Source organism: Cololabis saira, chromosome 2 (genome assembly GCF_033807715.1).
Source record: "Cololabis saira isolate AMF1-May2022 chromosome 2, fColSai1.1, whole genome shotgun sequence".
Lineage (NCBI taxonomy): Eukaryota > Metazoa > Chordata > Actinopteri > Beloniformes > Belonidae > Cololabis > Cololabis saira.
Window position 1 is genome coordinate 10,191,007 of NC_084588.1, and position 20,762 is coordinate 10,211,768.

The window sequence follows — 20,762 nt, forward strand, 5'->3', positions numbered from 1 at the left end:
TAATGCTGAAGAAACGTCTCTCTTGTTGATTCCTGTCACCACCCACGCTGCATTTTGGATCATCTGGAGACTATTCCGAAAATTACTTGGACATCCTGCTAATATCACATTACAGTAATCTAGCCTAGTAGATACAAACGCGTGAATTAGTATTTCAGCATCACTCTGGGAGAGGATGTTCCTAATCTTTGTGATATTACGGAGATGGAAAAACGCTGTTTCACAAGCCTGATTTATATGCTTTTTAAATGACAAATCCTGATCGAAAATAACACCAAGGTTTTGCACGGTTGTACTGGAGGTTATCGCAACACCATAATCCCTTCCTAAGGTGTTTAGGAACAGAAAAAATAACCTCTGTTGTATCGGAATTTAGAAGAAAAAAAAATGTGGACATCCAATCCTTGCTGTCCTTAAGACATGCCTGAAGTTTAGCTAATGTTTAGCTAAAATGTCTGGGTCAAGAGAGGATTTTTTAAGTAGAGGCTTAATCACTGTAACTTTAAAAACCTGTGGCAAATATTCTAACCAGCCTGGTTGATTTTTTTTCCTCTAATTCTGATGATTTTAAAGTAAAGTCTTCACTATTGAAAGCTGCAGGAGTTGTGACTCTTTGTCAGCCTGGCTACAGCGCTGAACAGAAAACGTCTATCAATGATGAATAATAAGCTGTTCTAGCTTTGCAAATGGCTTTTTATATACTATTAGACTATCTTTCCATGCACGATCAGTGTCTACAGACTTACAAGAGTGCCATCTCCTTTCCATTTTAAGCACTTTTTGTTTCAGCATGCAGATATGCGAAAAATACCAGAGTTAAGCTCCTATGATTAGAGACCCTCTTTCTCAAAGGAGCAACTGCATCTAAAACTGAGTGCAGCAAATCTTCAGTGTTACTGACAAGAATATCAACATCTGGAGAGGTAGAACCTAATGGTCACAGCCCTCAACTACTTCTCTATGTTCCACTGTAGTAGGATGAGTGTCGACATGCGACAGGCTGGGGCATGACATTTCACTGCCTGCACAAGGACTACAGCTTCTGTAAATGGTGCCTGCTCAACACATTGAGCTATCCATGGCCCATTTGCACATACATTAGGTATACAGTTATAATAATGATTTCAATGGTTATTCTAACAGTAACAATGGTGGTTCTTATCCCAGGCTGTCAAAGGCTCTCCAGAGCAATGGTCCCCACAGTAACCCCAACGGGGCCCCACCCGTCCAACGCCACACCAATGCCAACCAGAGCAGGACCCAAGAGGGAAAGGCCATGAGAGGTCACCCCACCCCCAGGCTTCCCAACCCCATTGCGCCCCCATCCAAGCAACAGCCCCAGCAGACCCCCGCCCCATGCGGCAACACCACCACCCCTGTTGCCCACCCACTACCACTAGGGCAGAGAGAAGGCACGATGGCAAAGAGAGCGAAAGAGGATGGAAACACACATTTTCAACATTTCATTAGTCTTCATCCAGTCTAGCCTCCGGCAGGAGGGTCCTTCCTTATGATCAAGGTCCTGCTCAAGGTTTCATCCCTCCTAAAGGGGAGGTTTTCTTGCCAGTTTGGCTTAAGATCTTTCTCCCACTAGGGGAGTTTTTACCTGCCATTGTTTATGTAATAATTGTTCAGGGTTCATGTTCTGGCGCCTAGAGACAACTTTTGTTGTAATAGAAACTATATAAATAAAATTGAATGGAATTGAATTCATATATGAGGATAAAAGAGTAACAGAGCATACACTAACACACTACTGTCACACACGTATTCTGAGCTCACGGCCCCATGCTACGTGCATCCCTCAGTTGAAATGTGGCCCACTTATTATTAATTAAAGCTCGTTTTGCAGCTTTGTGTGGCTAAGGTGGGACTGGGTATTAAGGAAAAGAAGACTGTCCTTGCTCCGTCATTGTATTTAATCGAGAACAGCTGATGAGATTTGGTTCAGTTAACCAAGAGAGTATTCAGTGATTCTCAGCAGGTGATGGCCTGGAGCAGCGGCTTTTGTTAGTTGTTTTTTATTTTATTTTTGTATGTAACATACTGTAAATATACAAATACCCTAATAAAGGAAAATTACTTTTTTTTTCTCAAATGTCATGCTTGAAAAGTAAGAAAATGTGTATATTTATGTATGTGTATGCATATGTATGCGTATATATATGTATTTATATTAAATATAGTAATAATGCACATATATATACCTTTGGTTTCTACCTTCATGGTATCAATCATTAATATGTGTGCAGACAAGGTAAAAAAAAAAAAAAAAAAAAAGTAAGAATCATTAACATACTAAATTTGAATTGAGGATCTTGCAACAGCTGAGTGCTGGTGCTGCTGTTGCTGCCCGGTTACCCTGGTGGTAAATCTTATTTGAATGTCTATTGTATCAACTTTTGATGTAAATGTCTGCCATGCCCGTTGCTTAATGGCAGCTGGGACAACACCTGTGTCCCCAGGACCCCTGAACAGGGTGATGTGGGTACAGAAAAATATATAGATGGATTTTGCAACATTTATTGTATTCCCATAAAAAACAATCACTTTATTCATTTCAGAGGAACTTGCTTGAATTTCTAAGAATTTTTTAGCCACTTGAGGATATTCTTGTGCCTTCTGAGGAAGTGGAGTCAGGCCCCATGCCTAAATAATTCCAGAAAATCTCATGTGTCTGGCATCTGAATATGAGCATATATCATTACTGCTTCCTCTGCCTCGTACTATCTTGGCAATGCTGTTAATGAAAAAGTCTTGGGTGCCCCCTACCAGCACACAGCAGAACACATCTAATTTCTTCCTGCTCCACCATCATAAATGATCTTTGTAAGAGGTGATGACCTGGAAAAACTACATTTTTAAAATGAACTTGAGATAACACACAGAGTGGGCACAAGGAAGCTATAAGGGTCTCCAAAGTGCGAAAAGAACGCCCTTTCTTTCTGATTTCACCGCTTTATTAGTGTCCAAATAAATCTGTACCAGCCTTTTTCAACATGAAGTTTAGTTGAATGTTTGCCAAGGATCGGAGCTGCATCAGCGGAAAAATCTTCCCACTAACTAAAATATTGGGAAAACTTTTACTTTCACCAATTTATCTTCCTAGCCCTTTGTGAAATATTTCAGACATACCTTTTCAGCTTTCAATAGTGTAAAAAGTGCATATGACCGTGTTTGAAAGTGGTCATAAATCTTGGGCATTAGGTGACTGCAAGACGAGATTGGAAGAATTGTTTAAAGACTAAAAAGCAATACATTTTGGGGCCCACTGATGCCAGTTTTGAATTAGCACAACTTTACAGTATTCAGTAATTAATCATCAGGCGCTCATCTGAGCTTTGTCGTTGTTCCAGTTCAGCTTTTGAATCAACTGATTATAGAAGGGTGCAAAAACTAATTCATCATCCTCTTCATTATTATGCCCAGGGCATTTGCATTTGAAGAGGTGTTAATAAAAACCCATCAAATAAAAAAGAGAAAAACACCCCAACTTTTCTCCATTCTGAACTGTATACGCAGTGGTGGACAGTAACGGAGTAAATTTACTTGAGTACTGTATCCAGAGGATTTATACTTTACTTGAGTATTAGATTTCTTTGGTACTTATTACTCTTACTTGAATACATTTTCAAGACAAATATTTTTACTTTTACTCGAGTACATTTCTAGGAAGGCTGAAAAGTACTCGTTACTTTCAGGTCTGCTCTTTTTTCTTCTTCCCTAAAATCCTATTAGACACAAGCTGTTTTTGTCAAAGGAGGAGACCTATCACAGTGCACGCTCTCCACTGGGATGTACGTAAAGCGGAAATACATCAAGCCTCCTCTAAACGATACCGCCAAAGTAGCCTGCGTTTGTCAAGACAGAGCCGCAATGGATACTTAAGTACCTTTAAAAGCAAGTACTTTTCTACTCTTACTCGAGTAATATTTTGACTGAGCTACTTTTACTTGTAACGGAGTAAATTTTGACCAGTAGTATTTGTACTCTTACTCAAGTACTGGGGTCGAGTACTCTGTCCACCTCTGTGTATACGTGCAGTATAAGTTAGTGTGAACACAGGCCAACTGACTCAGGGGTAGGCAACCCTGGTCCTCGAGTGCCACTGTCCTGCATGTCTTAGATGCTACCCTGCTCTAACACACCTGATTCTAATTAATCATCGCATCAGCTTGTCATCCAGGGCTGCACAATTCTGTTGATGACACAGGTACTTTTATCACGGTGTGCTGAAGCAGGGAAACATCTAAGACATGCAGGACAGTGGCCCACGAGGACCAGGGTTGCCTTTCCCCTGTGTGCCGTTTAAAACTTTAAATTATTTACAATCATGAGCAGTGGAAAATACTCTATTGGCTTTATATTTGTTCATTTTGGTTCCCATAAAAGATTTTTAGGTTTTGTTTAAAATGCATTCAATATTTACAGCAATTCAAAAGTTATTTCTGTATTTTTGTTTTGCTTGGAAGTATGCATGATGTTGTTGTTTCTCCCTTTGTTGAGTTAAAATCAGCGTCAGGTTTCTAACTGTTAGCTGTGGTTATAACCAAAAGAAGTGCAGTGAATGAGGATGTTTTGGCTGTAATGAATCATCCTCTGCCTGGCATCCATGGACTCGGTCGCAACTCCATCCAGGTCCTCAGTACTTGTGGAGAACAATGGAGGAGACAGGTTTTTTCATAACCAGGGTGATATCATCCTCAAGATAAACGATACCAAACAGCAGCAGAGCTCTGAGATGCCTCAGCTCCACTTGTTGCTATCTGGGACACTAATGTTTATGAAACTCAAGCTTTCTACCTTAGCGAGCTCTCTAAAGTCATTGTAAAAGCATAATTCATTTTTCTTCTGTGATACGAGAAGTGCTAATCTCTTTCCCGCCAGTTTCTTCACACAGAAGTTTCCATCTCCTGTTATCAGTTCTTTGGCTCACTATGTGAAAGAGGCCCTTCAAAAAGCTATAATCAGATCACCAAGTATACACTTTGGTTACTTTAGGTCAGGGGTATTCAACTAGATTCGGCCGGGGGCCACATCTGCAAAAGGACTGTATGGAGAGGGCCGCACAATTTGAAAATGTGGGGGTTTTCAAAATGTATTTTGCACTCAAAGACGAAGACTTATGTAAATATAATACATTTGTATTATACATTTGAATATATCTAGTTTACATATGAATTATGTATTAATTGTCTCCAGATTTAGTAATTGTGAATGTTAAATATAATATTCAGATAGAGAAATATTATTTTGAATGCAAATTCATTTTGAAACCATGCATTGTGCAAACTTAATGAAATTGATATTGACCTACTTTTAATAAACACGCCATAATGACAAAGCACCACTTTCCACCAAGATTTCCTTATTTGAATATTATATTAAGCATTGAGCACAACCATTTTAGTCCATAGTAGCCAGTTATAAAAATATTATAAAAAAAAAAAAAAATCATTTTTTTTTCAACAAACACCCCCTTTTTTGAAATATGACCAGGGGCCACATAAAAGCTCCTGGCGGGCCGCATGTGGCCCGCGGGCCGCCAATTGAATATCCCTGCTTTAGGTCCTTGACTGTAACTCTTCAATAACACGACCAGCTGCACACACCGGCGCACAGTTTAAGTACAACTTTATTAATACTGGAATCATCACAGTGCGTTTTGTTACATTAGCAGTGACTAAAGTTAACAAAAAAGGGTCAGTTTTACAAAAAAGGAAGACAGAAAGGAAAACTTCATCTTCAGCGACAAAGGTGAGACAACCTTATAAATCATTTCACAATAAATTAAAGAAATAGAGCTTAAAAGGCAGAGAGAAAGAAGAGAAATCAGCAAGACCACAGTGACTGCAGGGCGACTCGGGAGGGGAAGAGCGGAGCAAACGATGGGTTCGTATAGACAGATGAAGCAGGGCCGTCACAATGCTGATCTCTGAACAAAGCAGGCCGGTTAAAAAAAAAAAAAAATACAACAAAACCAAAAAAAAACCTCAGTGGTGAGTTTTGTTGAGATCTCTTTGTGGAGTTCAGATGTTGACTGTCAAGGACAAAAGAAGAGAAAGAGAGCGAGAGAGAGCAAGAGACACTACTGAGGACTGGAGTACAGACAGTAAGACATTCAGTTTGAGTACAGTGACAGCGGCACCTTGGAGACGGCTCGGACCACTCCGTCATGTATGACTGACGGGCGGTTGCAGTGCGTTACATCACGGGCACCCTAGGGGACCTCTGTTCACCCCCGCGTGGCCACCGAGAAGTCGTTTTTCTACCTTTGTCGTGTTCACTTCAGATGAGTGTGAGCAAGTGTGTGAGAGTGAGCCTCGGATTTCTTCAGTATTAAACACCAGGAAGGGCTGACAGATTGTGTGTGGGAGGTGGAAGGGAGGAACAGTAGGGGTCTCAACCGCATGTCCTTGTGCAGCACACACACTCCCTCTCTCGCTCTCACACTCACACACACACACACACAAGCACATCCTTCATGTACAGAAAGAGTGGCACGTGTTCAGCAAATTCAGATCTTTTTTTTGTCTGAACGGCACAAAACCAAAACAAACCAGTTAATGGCCACCACTGTTATGTTTTCTTTATCAGATTGATAATAACACTGTTCCTTTTGAAAAAAAAAAATATACATTTTCAGGTTTAATTCAGCTTTTTTTTTTTTTTTTTTTAGGAATTCAAATGTATGAATATGAGAAGTTCAAACCACACACAGCTGCTGTCCACAAAAATTGCACATAAATTTCTAGCGGTGAGTTCATGCTGCGAACAAATGCTCACAGTGGAAGTGTTCCAACTCCCCATAAACCTCAGTTACCAGGGAAACTGATACGAGGCTCTTCAACAAGTGTACCGGAGAGGAGAAGTTGGCCATGCTTCAATCCAACGGGCCATCTGAGCTTGTCTAGTTTTAATTAAATTATGACACACCTGGGGAAAAAAAAAACTAAATGACAGTCTCCAACCCCTCCGAAGGGTTATCTCAGAAAGACCACTTATATTATTTTGGCTTAATTTGCTTTTGACTGATTACCCTAGTACGCTCCAGGCTCTTGTTAATAACTGTCATGTGAAAAAGAAATTACAAAAAAAAAAAGAAAAAACATACTCAAGTTCTGTCAGTAACAGTAATTTTTGAGACAATTGTTGAAACATGAAAAAGGTTGTATGTTTATATTAAAGCGCACACAAAACCCAGTACAGGGGACTCTGGGAAGCAAAGTGGTTTACCCAATTTAACATCTATATTTTTCAATTATCTAAGTATAGTCTAAATGCACACTGTCATTTCTTGTTAATCCATTTTTTTGTCTACAGAAACAAACAAACAAGAAAACAAAAATTTCCACACAGTGCTATTTTTTTAGAAAAGGGGTAAAAAAAACACAAAAACACAACCCAGACACCCCTATGTTGACGGGCTCCCTCCCTGCATAGGTTCCCCCTTGTTCTTCCCATAATTCACGTCTTTCCAACTATCAAAAGGCCATCAGAACTAAAAAAAAAAAAGGAAAAGAAATTGGACAAATTCAAATCCTCAGACTGGACTACAAATGTTTGCTGTTATCCAAAATCTCAATATGCCTAAAAAGTAGAGCGTACATGCCTGGTCTCCTTCCAGCAGTCTGCCAGTCAGTGCGTGGGAGAACTAGTGCTCAGCGATGCTCTTCACCTACTTTGTTCTGAAAATTGTTGGCGACTGCGTCTGGTTTTTTCTGTTGTGCAACTGTGGAATTATGTAACATTAACTTGTGAAGTGGATTTTAAAGGCTCTTTTCCCCATTGTAGTGGGACAGTAACTGCATGTACACGCTAACACTTCTTTGTTACTGAAGAACCAAGAAAAGACATCTAGTTGGCTTCAATGCAGTAATTTTTAGGATTATCATGAACCTGGTTGACTGAAAATTTAAAGGAGCATGAGGCTCCTTTTAAGAAATGAGACTCTCTAGCGCCACCCTTCACCACGACGGCCGTTGGGGGTACTGCAGCCAACAGTGAAGCCGGCACGGGAGAACGTGCATGCAGCGTCATGTGACGTCACATCCGCAGGACAGCGCGGGAAATTCGGGACCGAATTGCAGCACATTTTGCAGCACACAGCCTGTTCAAGGCAAAGGAGAGATACACTAGAGGGCTCATTCTTTTGGGTTTGGAACGCTTCATCTGACATTATTACTAGAAAACTTAAAATGTATACGGATTTTTTTCATATATCTTGCCTCAATCCGGCCTCAAGCTCCTTTAAATGGGCTTCTAAATATGTAAAATGCGCCATTAGAAAGGCAACCAGCAGTACTATCCTTGAGCATACCTGCCGTGACTTTGTAAACTAACGTCCACACTATGATACCAAACAGAGAATATAATGGCACACGCAGTAATCAAAACTACACTTGCACATGCTGGTAGTACCAGGCTCTGGGAGAACAAATCGCTGCTCCCACTTGTAGGTTTCTCAGACAGACGCTCACCGAGAAGCCATCAAAGTCACATGAGCTGACTTTGACAGACTGCCAAAAAACATGTCCCGTAAACCCTGATCAAAATTAATTAAAATGTAATCTAGTATTGAAGTGGAGGGTTAAACTTCCATCTGCTTGCCCGGAAAACAGCTGCTGCTCCTTTTCGCACTGAACAACACACCCAGGACACGCCAGTCATTACGATAGCTACTGTTCCTCACATACGTACCAACAGGAGGGTTACTGACACAGAGCTGTCCACGCATGGAGAAGGGAGATGAAGAGATAATAAACAGAGCTTGGATGTATACACTGGAAACAGACTTCACTGAAATGATTTTAACTTTGAGACAGACAACAGCCTCCCACGCTGGATAACTTTGTTTTCTGATTATTAACACACAGCAGCCCTGAGCGTAAAGATCGGTGGAACAGGATTAAGGCTGAGGGACAACGTTAGAAAATGAAGGGGGAATTTATAGAGACGTTATGGGGTGAACGATTATTACCTGTCAGTTTTATTATTTTATGGGACATTCATATTGCAAATTAAATCTTCAGAGCCACAGAAACCTGCCAGTTGTAGTGTTAGTCAGAAATTAATCAAGTGGATTGCCCAAATTATCAAGCTATTACGGTACTTTTCATTTGTTTAAGTAACCTCATATTAACCATTAAAGGATTCTAGTATTGGGCCGTGAAGAGTACTCATTATTTTAACTTTTAAGTTTTCATATCATACATAGCTAACTGAATATAAAAAAAAATGAAAATAAAAAAATGCAGTTCAGTCGTATTTAAAATGTTCTGTGACATCACAGACGCAGGTCAGAGTCGGCTTCTCCATCTTTATATCCAACCAACTTCACATTTGTTAAATCCATGAAGCTGCTGCAACAATTTCAAGTGAGCCATAAAATGACAGAGCTGCACAACCATTGCTCAAAGAATTTGGGTCAATTTGTGAAATAAATGGCAAAATATCTCTTTAATGTGACCGGGCTTAAACCAAAACTATGAAACTACTGTCAATGCATTAATTCCTGCAACTGATGGAGGAGTTTTCTCAACAGAGGAGGAAAGAAGTCTGTGTGTGTATCCTATGTATTTGTGCATGTTTGTATTCCTGTGTGTGTTCGCCTGCACATATGCGTCTAATTTTGTATCTATGTACAGGCACCAGATTTAGTTGTTTAGAACACTGATCTACAAACGCTTAAAAAAATGTTTGAGCCTCTTCACACATACTTTAATCTTTATCTCCCTCTCTCTCTCAAATATATATATACATCAGTGTGGTGTTCTCATCTCGCAGTCATCAATTATTCAGCCATTCTTTTGATCAGGCTATAAAGACTGCTCGTTTTCTTGTCATTCAAGTTTAATTGTCTACAATTATCTGGACTTGAGTTGTTATCCCTTCTATGGAATTAAGCAACAAATATCAGCTTTGTAAGGTATCATAAACTTTCTGTAGATAAATGGCAGTGAGTTTAGTTCCACCAACACCTTTAAAGTGTTGTGTGGTATAGTTTTAGATGGAATGGATGTTTATATTCCGAGAAAGAAAGTGGTATTTTCCTGTATCATACTCGAGATGAAACATTATTGTTGATGTTTTCTGACTACTGAGTGGTTACTTGATCCACTTGTCCAAGAGCAAAGCTCCGGCACTGCAGAAGTTCAAGTAAACCAGGAATGTGATGTCCCCTTTACTGTGTTTTACACTCAACATACACATGTGGACTTTTGTACGGTAGTCATAATACAAACTCTTGAGTGAACTTTTTCTCACCCATGATTTATAGACTGTCGCTCTCTCCTCCCACCCTCCGTTTCAGTCACACCATCCATTTTCTGACAGCACACATACAGTAAGTAAAAATAACGAGGAAAGAAAGGAAGCACTGTTTATATGTTCCAAAAAAAAAAAGCTGCTTGCGATTGTTCTTCCCTCTACCTTTTTAAAATGAAAAATCCTAATGTTTTCTTGAGAAAATGCCTCAGTCAAGGCACAACATAAATACTGGAGCTAATGTCACTTGCTATGTTCAGGCAGAGATGAGTAGCCTACAGATCAACACCCTAATGAGGACACACCCATTCATCCTACATCCATATGTTACACAGATTAATAGTTTGTGTTACAAGTGGAGTTTGTTTTTTTCTTTTTACATTAATTAAAAGTAAGACTCAGTATTCAAACAGTACTACAGAAGGAAATAGTTAAAAATGAATATTCCATGTGATATTTTCTATCAAACCTTTGTACCAGATCTGTGCGCCTGCTCCTCTTTTGTAACTACAGCACATAGAGTATACATCGTATGAACAGGCAGTGAAATGCTCATTCCTCACATCTTTTGCTCTCCCTGCCAACTTCAGAAGTGTGATCCAAATCCTCCTTCTCCTTTGTCACCAGTGAGCACATCAAGCAGGCTTCACTTATTCTCCAATCTTAATGATCATAAATAATCCATCTGTCAGAGCTGAATCCTGAGCTGAGCCGGGTTGTGTGGACTGAACTGAGCCCAACTGTGCAGTGGTGGATTGGTGATTTCCTTTCATTCCCTTTTTTTCATTCCAACAAGCACTTATATTTTGTGTACACTTTAATAAATCTGATCACTAGGACCTCATTTAGTTTTTGAGACCAAACAAATACTGTCCTTGTTTTGGCGGCAGCTCAGTTATAAGCAGTGTTGGGCAATTTCTTTTAAAAATTCTAATAAATGATTCCTTTTACTCAACGAGAGTCGGCCTTCCAACAACTGCACACGCGCACTCGACACCCCCCGTACGAGTCCGGCCCTCAGCTGAAGGCCTGAGCAAAAAAACAAAGCAGCCAGGACTTTCCTGGCAGATCAAAAGAGTGGAGCTCCCACAAAGCCAGCGTGACCTCCCTCACAAACACTTCCTGCTGAATCAAACTCCTGCTATGACTGCAGACACGTTGCAAATTGCAGATTAGAAACTTGAACCCCATTGCTGTTTTTGAAACTGTAATCTCCTAAAAGGATAAAAATGAACAAGAACCGTCCAACGCTGTTGGCGGCCAGCTGAACGCGTTCCTGTTTTTGTGCAGCATTTGTGCAGCTTTTGTGCAGCATTTGTGCGACGTCTCAGCTGTTTCTTGTCAAATGTTTTCCTTTTTTAATGAAACACAAGACTGTTCAGCTATGTCCAAGACTTGTTTTCCATAATACAGTAATATATTACTTGCAGATATATAGCTTTGTGTGATGCTGTTTGTGCACCAACATGGGAAATATGACTGTATATTGAGTTTTGGACACATTGAGCGATGCAGGATTCATGCTGCTACGGATGAGATCAAATTACAAATAAACATTTATAGTTTAGGTTTTCTTTGTCATGGTTCTTACATTGAGTAGACTTCCATCTGTGTGCCTCACAGTTTGGGAGAAATGGAATTGGAAACTAAAAAGTCACTTGTTTTATTTATAAAACAGACTCTTATTAGCAAACAATCAAAAGAAAGAGCTGAACAGTTCAGATGTGATTTCATCCATTTCGAAAAAGTTGTTCTCTTTACCCCTGATGCAGTTAGGCTGAGAGTAAGTGTACTTTTGTTTTCATTATGTGTTCAGATCCAAGTGCAATAACGTCGTCAGACTCTTCCTCTTCCCTTCCCAGTCAATAACAGGTGATGACTCGCACCGCCCCGACACCTGAGCTTGTTTCTAGCCTCATATTTTGTGCTACTTTCTGATCCCGTCTCTCATTTGACCTATCACTCCATTGTTACCAGTCTCAATCACTTCCTCGTCATCCCTCTGTTTCTTCTCCTTCCACTTCTGGACACAAGCGTTGGGCTCACACTCCCTATCAAAAGTATGTCTACAGCAACACCTGCTGGCTATTGTAGATACTCTACCTTCATAAAAAAAGTGCTTAAAGTTTTCCTTTCTTCCAAATTTTTGTAATCCATTCTACATATAGGAAGGTGACAGGGACCCACACACACACGCACACATGCACGCACACACACACGCACACACACACACACAGAAAAACCTTCTATGCATGAATTCACAGTCGATGTGTAATTTAGCATTCCTGATGATTGCCTAAATGGGATTAAGGAGAACCTGCAATCCTCCACTGATCCTCTTCTTTGAAACAAGAAAATAAAACACATTTATTGCTCCATTTCTGATTTAACATTTTCTCTCTGGTTTTAGAAAATATATATATGAATATATTTATGTTTATATATATATATATATTTATACGCCTGGATTGCGTCTCGTAACTTCTCTTACAGTGGCAACAAGGTAAGTGACGTCACAATATAAACAAGAAAGTGCACACACGACACGCACAAGAGAAAAGCCCTGCCCTCATTGGGTGACCAGCTGTCCTGCAGCAGAGCTCTACCCGCCCCCTCACACATACACAATAACCAATCACGGTTCCACACACGCAGTTTTTTACATTTGGCCACATTCATACACATGAATGCACGCACTTGTTCAGAGAGAGAGAGAGAGAGAGAGAGGGGGGCGGGGGGGGGGGGGGGGTTATACTAGCATGGTTCAATGCCAACAGTATTTTTTCTTTTTTTACATTGGAATCAGCCAGAGGGGCTCTCTGGTTAGTTAGCTCGCCGCGCTAGTACAGATGCTTCAGTTTATCGGGCTTTTTACGTACAGTACACTGCAGCCGGGACAGTCTGGGTTCAGACCCCCCCCCCCACCACCATCCATCTCTCTCTCGCTCGCCCCCATCAGCCCCTCCCTCCCTCCATCATCAGTCTTTCATCTGGGATCAGACAGTTGAGTTAGTTGGAAAAGAGGATAGGAAGGGAGGGGTGGGGAGTCAGGGGGGATGTTGGCACACAGAACAGGACTCAGTGTCTCTCTCTTTCTTTGCCTCTTCTTCTTTTTTTGATCTTGTCTGGGTTTCCTGTGAGTCCTTCTGCCCCTGGGTGAGGGTGTATAGAAGACAAACATGCGTCCAACACACACTAGTTATAGTGGCCTGCTAGAAGCCTGTCAATATTAAGTATTTACCTTTTTAATTGTCAGCATGAGTTAACGTTATTATTGTTATCATTATATATCATTGACTCTAAAGGTGTCTGAACACATTTTGTATATGTTTCTTGTTTTCATCCTCTTGTTATATTCTAGCTCTCCCTACATAGTTAAGTTTTTTTGTGTATGTACTAGGTGGCTGGGTTACACCACGCCGCCCCTGACCTGCCTACCGGCTGACAAGTATCCCCCTAGTTATGCTCTCCTTTTCTAATCACAATATACGCGGGGCCGAGCGGTCGTTGGAAACTGTTTTGCGAAGGCGAACTCCTCTCCTGATGGTGGTCAGCATGTCACCGGAGCCTCCCGCCCCTTCTGTCCCTGCCTGAGTTTCACTGGAGCCTGGAGGGGCCGGGTCATCGGGGAGGGTGGGGAAGGGGAACTGGCCCTCGCCGAGGGCGTGTGCGCTGGCGACCAACTCGCCGATCTTCTCCACTAAGCTGTGGCGATTCGCCGCGATCATCTGATCCTCGTCCGAGCCCGTCGCCATGGCGAGGCCCCCCCCGTGCTGCTGGGCGTAGACCTCCAGCGCCGCCCCGGATCCCCAGGCCGTGTTGGGCAGGCTGAGGCGCTTCGGCGACGCCTTTACGTAGTCAAGGCCTCCGTGCGGGTCCTCGCCCCCGGTGTAGAACACGCACTCCTCGCTGCCCACGCGGACAGGCCCGCCGGCCGCATGGCCCCCGCCCGCGTACAGACCCGCGCCGGGGGGATGCGAGTCTCCGGGAACCGTGGGGGTTTTCACAGGCACGATGGGCGGTCGGATGGGGATGGGCCCCGCGTTGGACAGCGTGCGCCGGACTCCCGGCTTGGTGGATGGGGTTCGGCGGATGGTGGCGGTGCCAGGAGTCCCCGCTCCTCCGCCCGCTCCACCTGCTTGTCCCGGTATCCCGTGAGTCCCCGGGCCGAGGACGCCGCTGGGCAAGCCGGCCGTGCTGGCCGGCCTCTTGGTCTGAATCATCCGCCTGTAGTTCTGGGCTATGTTGGAGTGGCGAGGAATCGTGGAGGACTTGTCAAATTCTGTCTGTCCATCCGGACCTTCAGTATCACCGTTCACAGAGTAGCAGTCATAATCCGAACCTAATGTGGGTTCATGTGGGACAGAAACAGAGAACATTGGGAGGTTATGAAAACTAATACAAATATACGACTCCACATGGAAAATATACTGAGGTGGCAATATTGGATCAACAGCAACAGCCAGAGCGGAGAGAAATACATTTATGCAGAAGCATATTTAATATTTTCCAATTTCATCTTTCTGTTGTTGTTTTTCAACTGCTGTCAATGAAACTGCCAGACTATATCCTTCAGAGAAGGTGGCTTCTGTCCGGGTGAGTAAATGGATAATTCACCTTAGCTGTTTCTTGTATCACTAACAAAAGCAATTCAAGTGAAAGTTATACTACATTAAAAGAACCTATACCTCAAAATAAAAACCTGTTAAGGGTATTCATGGTGCCCTTAACAGATTGCTTTGCCTGAGATGCTCCCAGAAATAAGATGATGCATGTAGCCGGGTGAAGCGTTATAAATGTGGCTGTCCTGCACTGAACAACATTAAAAGGCACCGCAGAGTTTAGCAGATTACAGTTTCACCTTGAGAAGGAATTGTGTCCTCGGAGCAGGACGGCGTGGTTGTCTCTGTGCTGTATCCGCTGGAGTACTGCAGGGAGTCTCTGCTGCTCTTCTGCTGGTCCATGCTCAGCCCTCGGGTCAGCACCATGGCCAGGTCACTGGCTGCTGGAGACACCTCCTCCCCATGCTGACAACACACGGGGCAGGATCGGACTGGAGTTAGATTCAAATATTTACCAGAAAACTAGACTGACATTTATTTTATTCATATGCACAATGATAACACAGTAATTATTTTAATATACAAGGACAAATAATTGTGCAGGAGAGGAAAAGAAGCCAAAGGGGCTTATAAAAAAATCCTCCCCCTCAATACAAAATCACAAAAACAAATCAATCAATAGAAAAAGAATAGAAAGGAAAAAAGAAAAGGTAAAAGAAACAAAGAAAAACACAATAAACACACAAACAAAAATATCCATAAAATGGCAATTTCATTTCAATTAGAATAGCCTATTAATTTTGCCTAGATAAAAGACACCCCACCAAGCTGGTCCTAAACATTTTTAAGGATGACGCAAACTTAAGAGACCTATCTAAAGAGTTCCAGAGTTGAGGGCCATGGAATTTGATAAAGGATTGGTGACTGCAGGTACGACAAAGAGGTAAATGAAAGTTCTTCCCACCTCTAACTGAATAAGAGTGAATATCTGATGATAACACAAAAAAATATGAAAAGTGCCTGGAATGTCTTGTTTGGAATGAATGAACTTAAACATAAACAGGCATGTTTGAAACATATTAATAGAAAAAAATTGATAATTTAAATCTGCTAAATAAGGGTGCAGAAGGTGCTTGATGAGTAGAAAATGAAATCATTCTCAAAAATCTTCTGAATTAAAAATAATTGGTTAAGGTACGAAGAATAAGAAGCGCCCCAAACAATGTTGCAATATGTCAAGTATGGATAAATTAGACTATAATATAATATCATGAGACAAATTCAGACAAATATTATTGTCTTTTTTCTTTTCATTACATAATAACTCCACTAACTCCTGTTGGGAACATCACACAGTCGTTATTATACGTATGACTCAACACATGATATATTTCACGGTGTCTTCAGTCAAAACACAGAAGTATAGTGTTAAAATTAAACTACGTCTCATGATTCAAGCCGTGGGCTATGGAAATTTGTCTCTTTTCAGCTTCTAGTAAAAACTAAAAAACCAAAAAGTAGGTGCCGGATCAAATTGTTTTGTACATCGCAGTGGAAATGCATCTTAAGTAACGTTTTCTTCCCTTTTTTCTCTAACCTTTTTCGTTCAGCTCTGTCAACCTAAAATCTCAGCCAATACTACACCACCTGTTGATTTTCTTCTCCGAGGGCCAATAAGAGTAGATAACGAGATGTTTGCATTGTGTGACCTCATAGAGTAAATTAACACACAAATTAGATGAAAAGAGTCCTCTTCTAATCCGACATATTCGCAAATGTTGTCAGTTCACAACTTTGACGAGCATGTCTCATTACAAGGTGTACAAACATGTCCAGGGTCCGTGGCAAAATCACCCTCATAATTGTATATAATCTTCACTCTGCTATCATCATCTAACATTACCTTGGCAGCAATGGTAGCTGGAGTCATCCTGTGCCTCTGGCCGTCGTCGGCGTGGGATGCACCGGCGTATCCCTGGGAGCCTGGCGATCCTTCATTTTCTCTCAGCCTGTCCAGAGGTTCCTTTCTCCTTTGAACCGGAGCTGCAGCCACGGGCTGCTCATACTGTCCTGCTTTGGACCAATCCTGAAGAGGTGAGTGTAATTAATAAACTCAAACAGTTGGTAGGATTAGCACGGGGGACTTGTCCACTATCCAGCAGTTTGAAGCCCTTCATCTGAGTGCAGAGAAAGGGGGACCTTTTTGGGCGGGTTGGGGCCGGGTGCAAATCTGTGGGCCAGTGTTTGTGAAGAGGGGTGTTTTATGGGTGTTTTTGAGCATCTGAATGTACAAATGTTGATGACTCATAGCTTAGTTTTGGCCAATCACCATTTGGTAGATTGCAAAACCAGCAAGACAGTGTGGGGAAACCAAAAGGCACGCATGCACACACGGTAAATGATGAATGTGTTAGGGAAGCAAAGCAATGTCGTTATGTTTGAGTTAATCTGGTGAGGAACTTTAAAAGAAAACAAACCCAAGCTTGAAGTAGAACTTATTGATTAGCAACAGAAGAAAAGGTGCAACTGAAGAAATGGCAGCGAATGGAGAACAAACCTTCCAAATGGGAACCTTTGATGTGGGAGAGGAGGAGCTGGATCCAGAGGGGCAGTTATAGGGTAGGGGCGCAGGAACAGGAAGAATGACAGAGAGAGGCCTGGTGGAGCCAGAGTGTGAAAGAGCGGGGCGGAAGGTAGCGAAGGACGAGCCAAACTGCGGGACAAGAGACATAGTCATGTCATCAGAGAACCAGAGAGCTGCAGACATAGGCAGCCACCTGCGGGACCACTGGGCCCAACATGGAGAAGCCACAAAGGCCTACAAAATACACTCACACATCAATCTGAAAACAAACTTAGAAGCAGGAAAAGATAAAGTGCAGGCCTGAGACCACAGGTATCATAGTCAACCTGTTTATAATCTAAGGGCGTGTTCATATCCATCCGTCTCAATCACCTCATGAGTGTTTGCCCCCTCAGTTTCTGTCACTCAGACAAAAAGCAAACCTAAATATATTTTCCTCACTGTATATTGATTGACAAAATAAATAAATAAGTAAAGGAAAAAGATACAGTGTTGTGAAATGTGCCAGTGTACTGCTTGGTTTACTTAGATTGGTTGTCGTCCAGGTGATTCTCTTCTGTGTATTGCTGATATCCCTCTTGGCTAACACCTCAGATTGAAAATGAAGCTTGTTTGCAGCTACAGAGGATGTTTTTAAGCCACTGAAGACAGTAAAGGCAAAACTGCACAGGATCCTCTAAGCAGTGGAGGTGAATATATGCCTGAACGGTCCGTATCTGCGTTCTGGTCAAATAGGATTGGGCTAAATGCCATTCCGGTGAGAGAACACAGTACCTGACTTTCTGAACCCAGATTTACAGGACTGTCTCAGAAAATTAGAATATTGTGATAAAGTTCTTTATTTTCTGTAATGCAATTTAAAAAAACAAAAATGTCATACATTCTGGATTCATTACAAATCAACTGAAATATTGCAAGCCTTTTATTATTTTAATATTGCTGATTATGGTTTACAGTTTAAGATTAAGATTCCCAGAATATTCTAATTTTTTGAGATAGGATATTTGAGTTTTCTTAAGCTGTAAGCCATGATCAGCAATATTAAAATAATAAAAGGCTTGCAATATTTCAGTTGATTTGTAATGAATCCAGAATGTATGACATTTTTGCATTATAGAAAATAAAGGACTTTATCACAATATTCTAATTTTCTGAGACAATCCTGTAGATCAGGTTACAGCTGGACATATCTGCTAGCATTATGCCATCTTAAACAGCACGTTTTCATTCTTATCTGCTTCTAATTCAGTCTAAATAGCCTCTGGATTACCCAAGATTATGTTATTATCATGTATTAATGATAGAAAACTTATCGCCACCTCATTTTGGTACTTGAATGGAACCTTAGCCTAGAGATTTTGCGCAGATACCACAAGTATGGAAACTTAACACTTTGTCCATGAATCCTCGTGGTCTCTGGAGAGCTCTCTGCACCCAGAGACAATTGTATTGCAATAGGTGCTGTGTCAATAAAATTGACTTTAATTTAATCGAATCGTATCAGTCCAACATAATGGCTCACTCGTGGTTTCATACACTCGCCACCTACACTGGAACTTTCCCAGCTGGACAGAGCAATGCAGCTAGTATGAGCAATAACAAATAACAACATCAATACCAGGAACAGATTACATATCACAAGCAATGATGGAGCAGTCCTAAGCTCACACTGTAACACAAACACTCCTTAGGCATGCTGGGCAAACTCATTTTCTCTCTCCCTTTGTCTCTTTAGACAAACCTTGCGGTACTTCCAGCAGGTAATTGAATCTACTTTCATCCTGCTCAAGCAGCAGGACCACACCAGAGTTCACCTTTTGTTCTTCTCCGGGCTTTTGTTTTGATCCACATCCGAGTGCAACTACTTTGTTCCCACCAGACAAAACTAAATGGGACAACAAACTTTAGTTTGTTTTAGTCTGACACATTCTTGTAGATGTGAAAGCACCCAAAGAGTAAAGACTGCTAGAACTAAGCCAGTCCATCTCGAAAGAGTAACAGCTTCTGTACTGAGACTGATTTTGTGAGAAAGGAGATGGGATGTGTTGAATAGGCCTCCAGGCAGATTTCCAATTCAGACTTTTGTGATTTGATACCTGTTTATGTGAAGTGCCATAATCAATAAATGTAAAATGGTATTTGACATTGACACTGCAGTTCTTAGGAGCGCCATAACCCTGTTTCCAAACATCTCATCCACTTTGTGACAGAAACTCAAAGCTTCAGGAGAAACTATACTGTAACAGAAGTTGGGAACTGCCCCAAAACAAGGACTTAGATCTCATCTTATCAAAATCACCTATTTTCTGCCCACTTAGGGCCTGATTTACTAAATGTTTGCGTGTGTAAAAACTTGTGCAAACTTGACATCACGCGCAAACCAATGTGCAAGCTGATCTACTAACAGCGTGCAAAGACGACTGCGCCTCTCAAATGAGCAAAATAGCACACGCTGTTCAGTTAGTACTTTTGCCCTGATGAATAATCAATATGGGGCGTACCCGCCAGAAAGCGCTAAATACTGGGAGGGGAAAATGCAAATAGGTTCATTTACCACACGCAATGAGATTTACCAAGCCCGAAAGTAATTGCGGGGATTGTGATTACGTCTGTATTTAATACGTTCGAAAGGAAGGTGCTAATCTGCCCAGCATTACGCACCGATGGCTGCTGTTATTGTGGCAAGGAGGCGACATCGCCAAAATCAAAGAATACGCAGAAAGAGAGTCTTTATTCTGCTGCATGCTATCTTAAAAATGGTTGCACAAGTTTTATTAAAAGGACACTTTTTCTTTAGTTCTTCGCCTTATATCTTGCCACCTTCTTTTAACCTCATCTGCCGTTCTTTTTGTCTTACCAACTGCATTTATTCTATCGCAGATTTTCTCCGATATTGCGTTTCTTTTGGTAATGTTTAAATTTCTTTGCTGTAGTTCATGAATGTGTTTATTTGTCTCTTCCACTAATATCTCTAACTCCAACTCGTAAAATTTCATTTTGCGCTTGCGACTATCCTGCTTCTCCTGCTTCCATCCAGACTCTCCATGGCGCAAACCGTAAGACACGCAACACCTCATTTAAATACTGCGGTTTGCACCTGTTATCAATTGCGCACGCAATCTTAGTTGATCACCCGCAAAACACACAACAACAGCACGCGCAAACTTTTTCAGTGCACACGCAATTTAGTACTCTTTATTTAGGATCTTAGTAAATCAGGCCCTTAGTCATCAGTGTGCAAAGCAGTAGCAGGGTCGCTATAGGATGATCTTCTATACATCAGGTGATACACTACAGTAGTTATCGGGATCCTCCACCTGTGTTTCATCTCTGTGAATGATGCCATTCAC

At 41.5% G+C, this 20,762-nt stretch overlaps 1 protein-coding gene across 3 annotated transcripts in view; it reads right to left on the reverse strand.

Annotated features, from left to right (window-relative positions):
* Nucleotides 1-5,623: 5,623 nt before the first annotated feature.
* mtss1lb (MTSS I-BAR domain containing 2b) overlaps nucleotides 5,624-20,762 on the reverse strand; it is a 124,132-nt gene continuing 108,993 nt past the window's right edge. For 2 of the 3 annotated variants that reach the window (XM_061737356.1, XM_061737349.1), the window contains exons 12-15: nucleotides 17,386-17,541; nucleotides 16,732-16,914; nucleotides 15,128-15,293; nucleotides 5,624-14,608 (exon numbers count right to left, since the gene is read on the reverse strand). In XM_061737356.1, the coding sequence (XP_061593340.1) occupies nucleotides 13,746-14,608; nucleotides 15,128-15,293; nucleotides 16,732-16,914; nucleotides 17,386-17,541 (1,368 nt within the window). In that variant the 3' untranslated portion in view covers nucleotides 5,624-13,745. The remainder of the gene's footprint in view (nucleotides 14,609-15,127; nucleotides 15,294-16,731; nucleotides 16,915-17,385; nucleotides 17,542-20,762) is intronic. The other variant, XM_061737364.1, reaches the window with a different exon arrangement.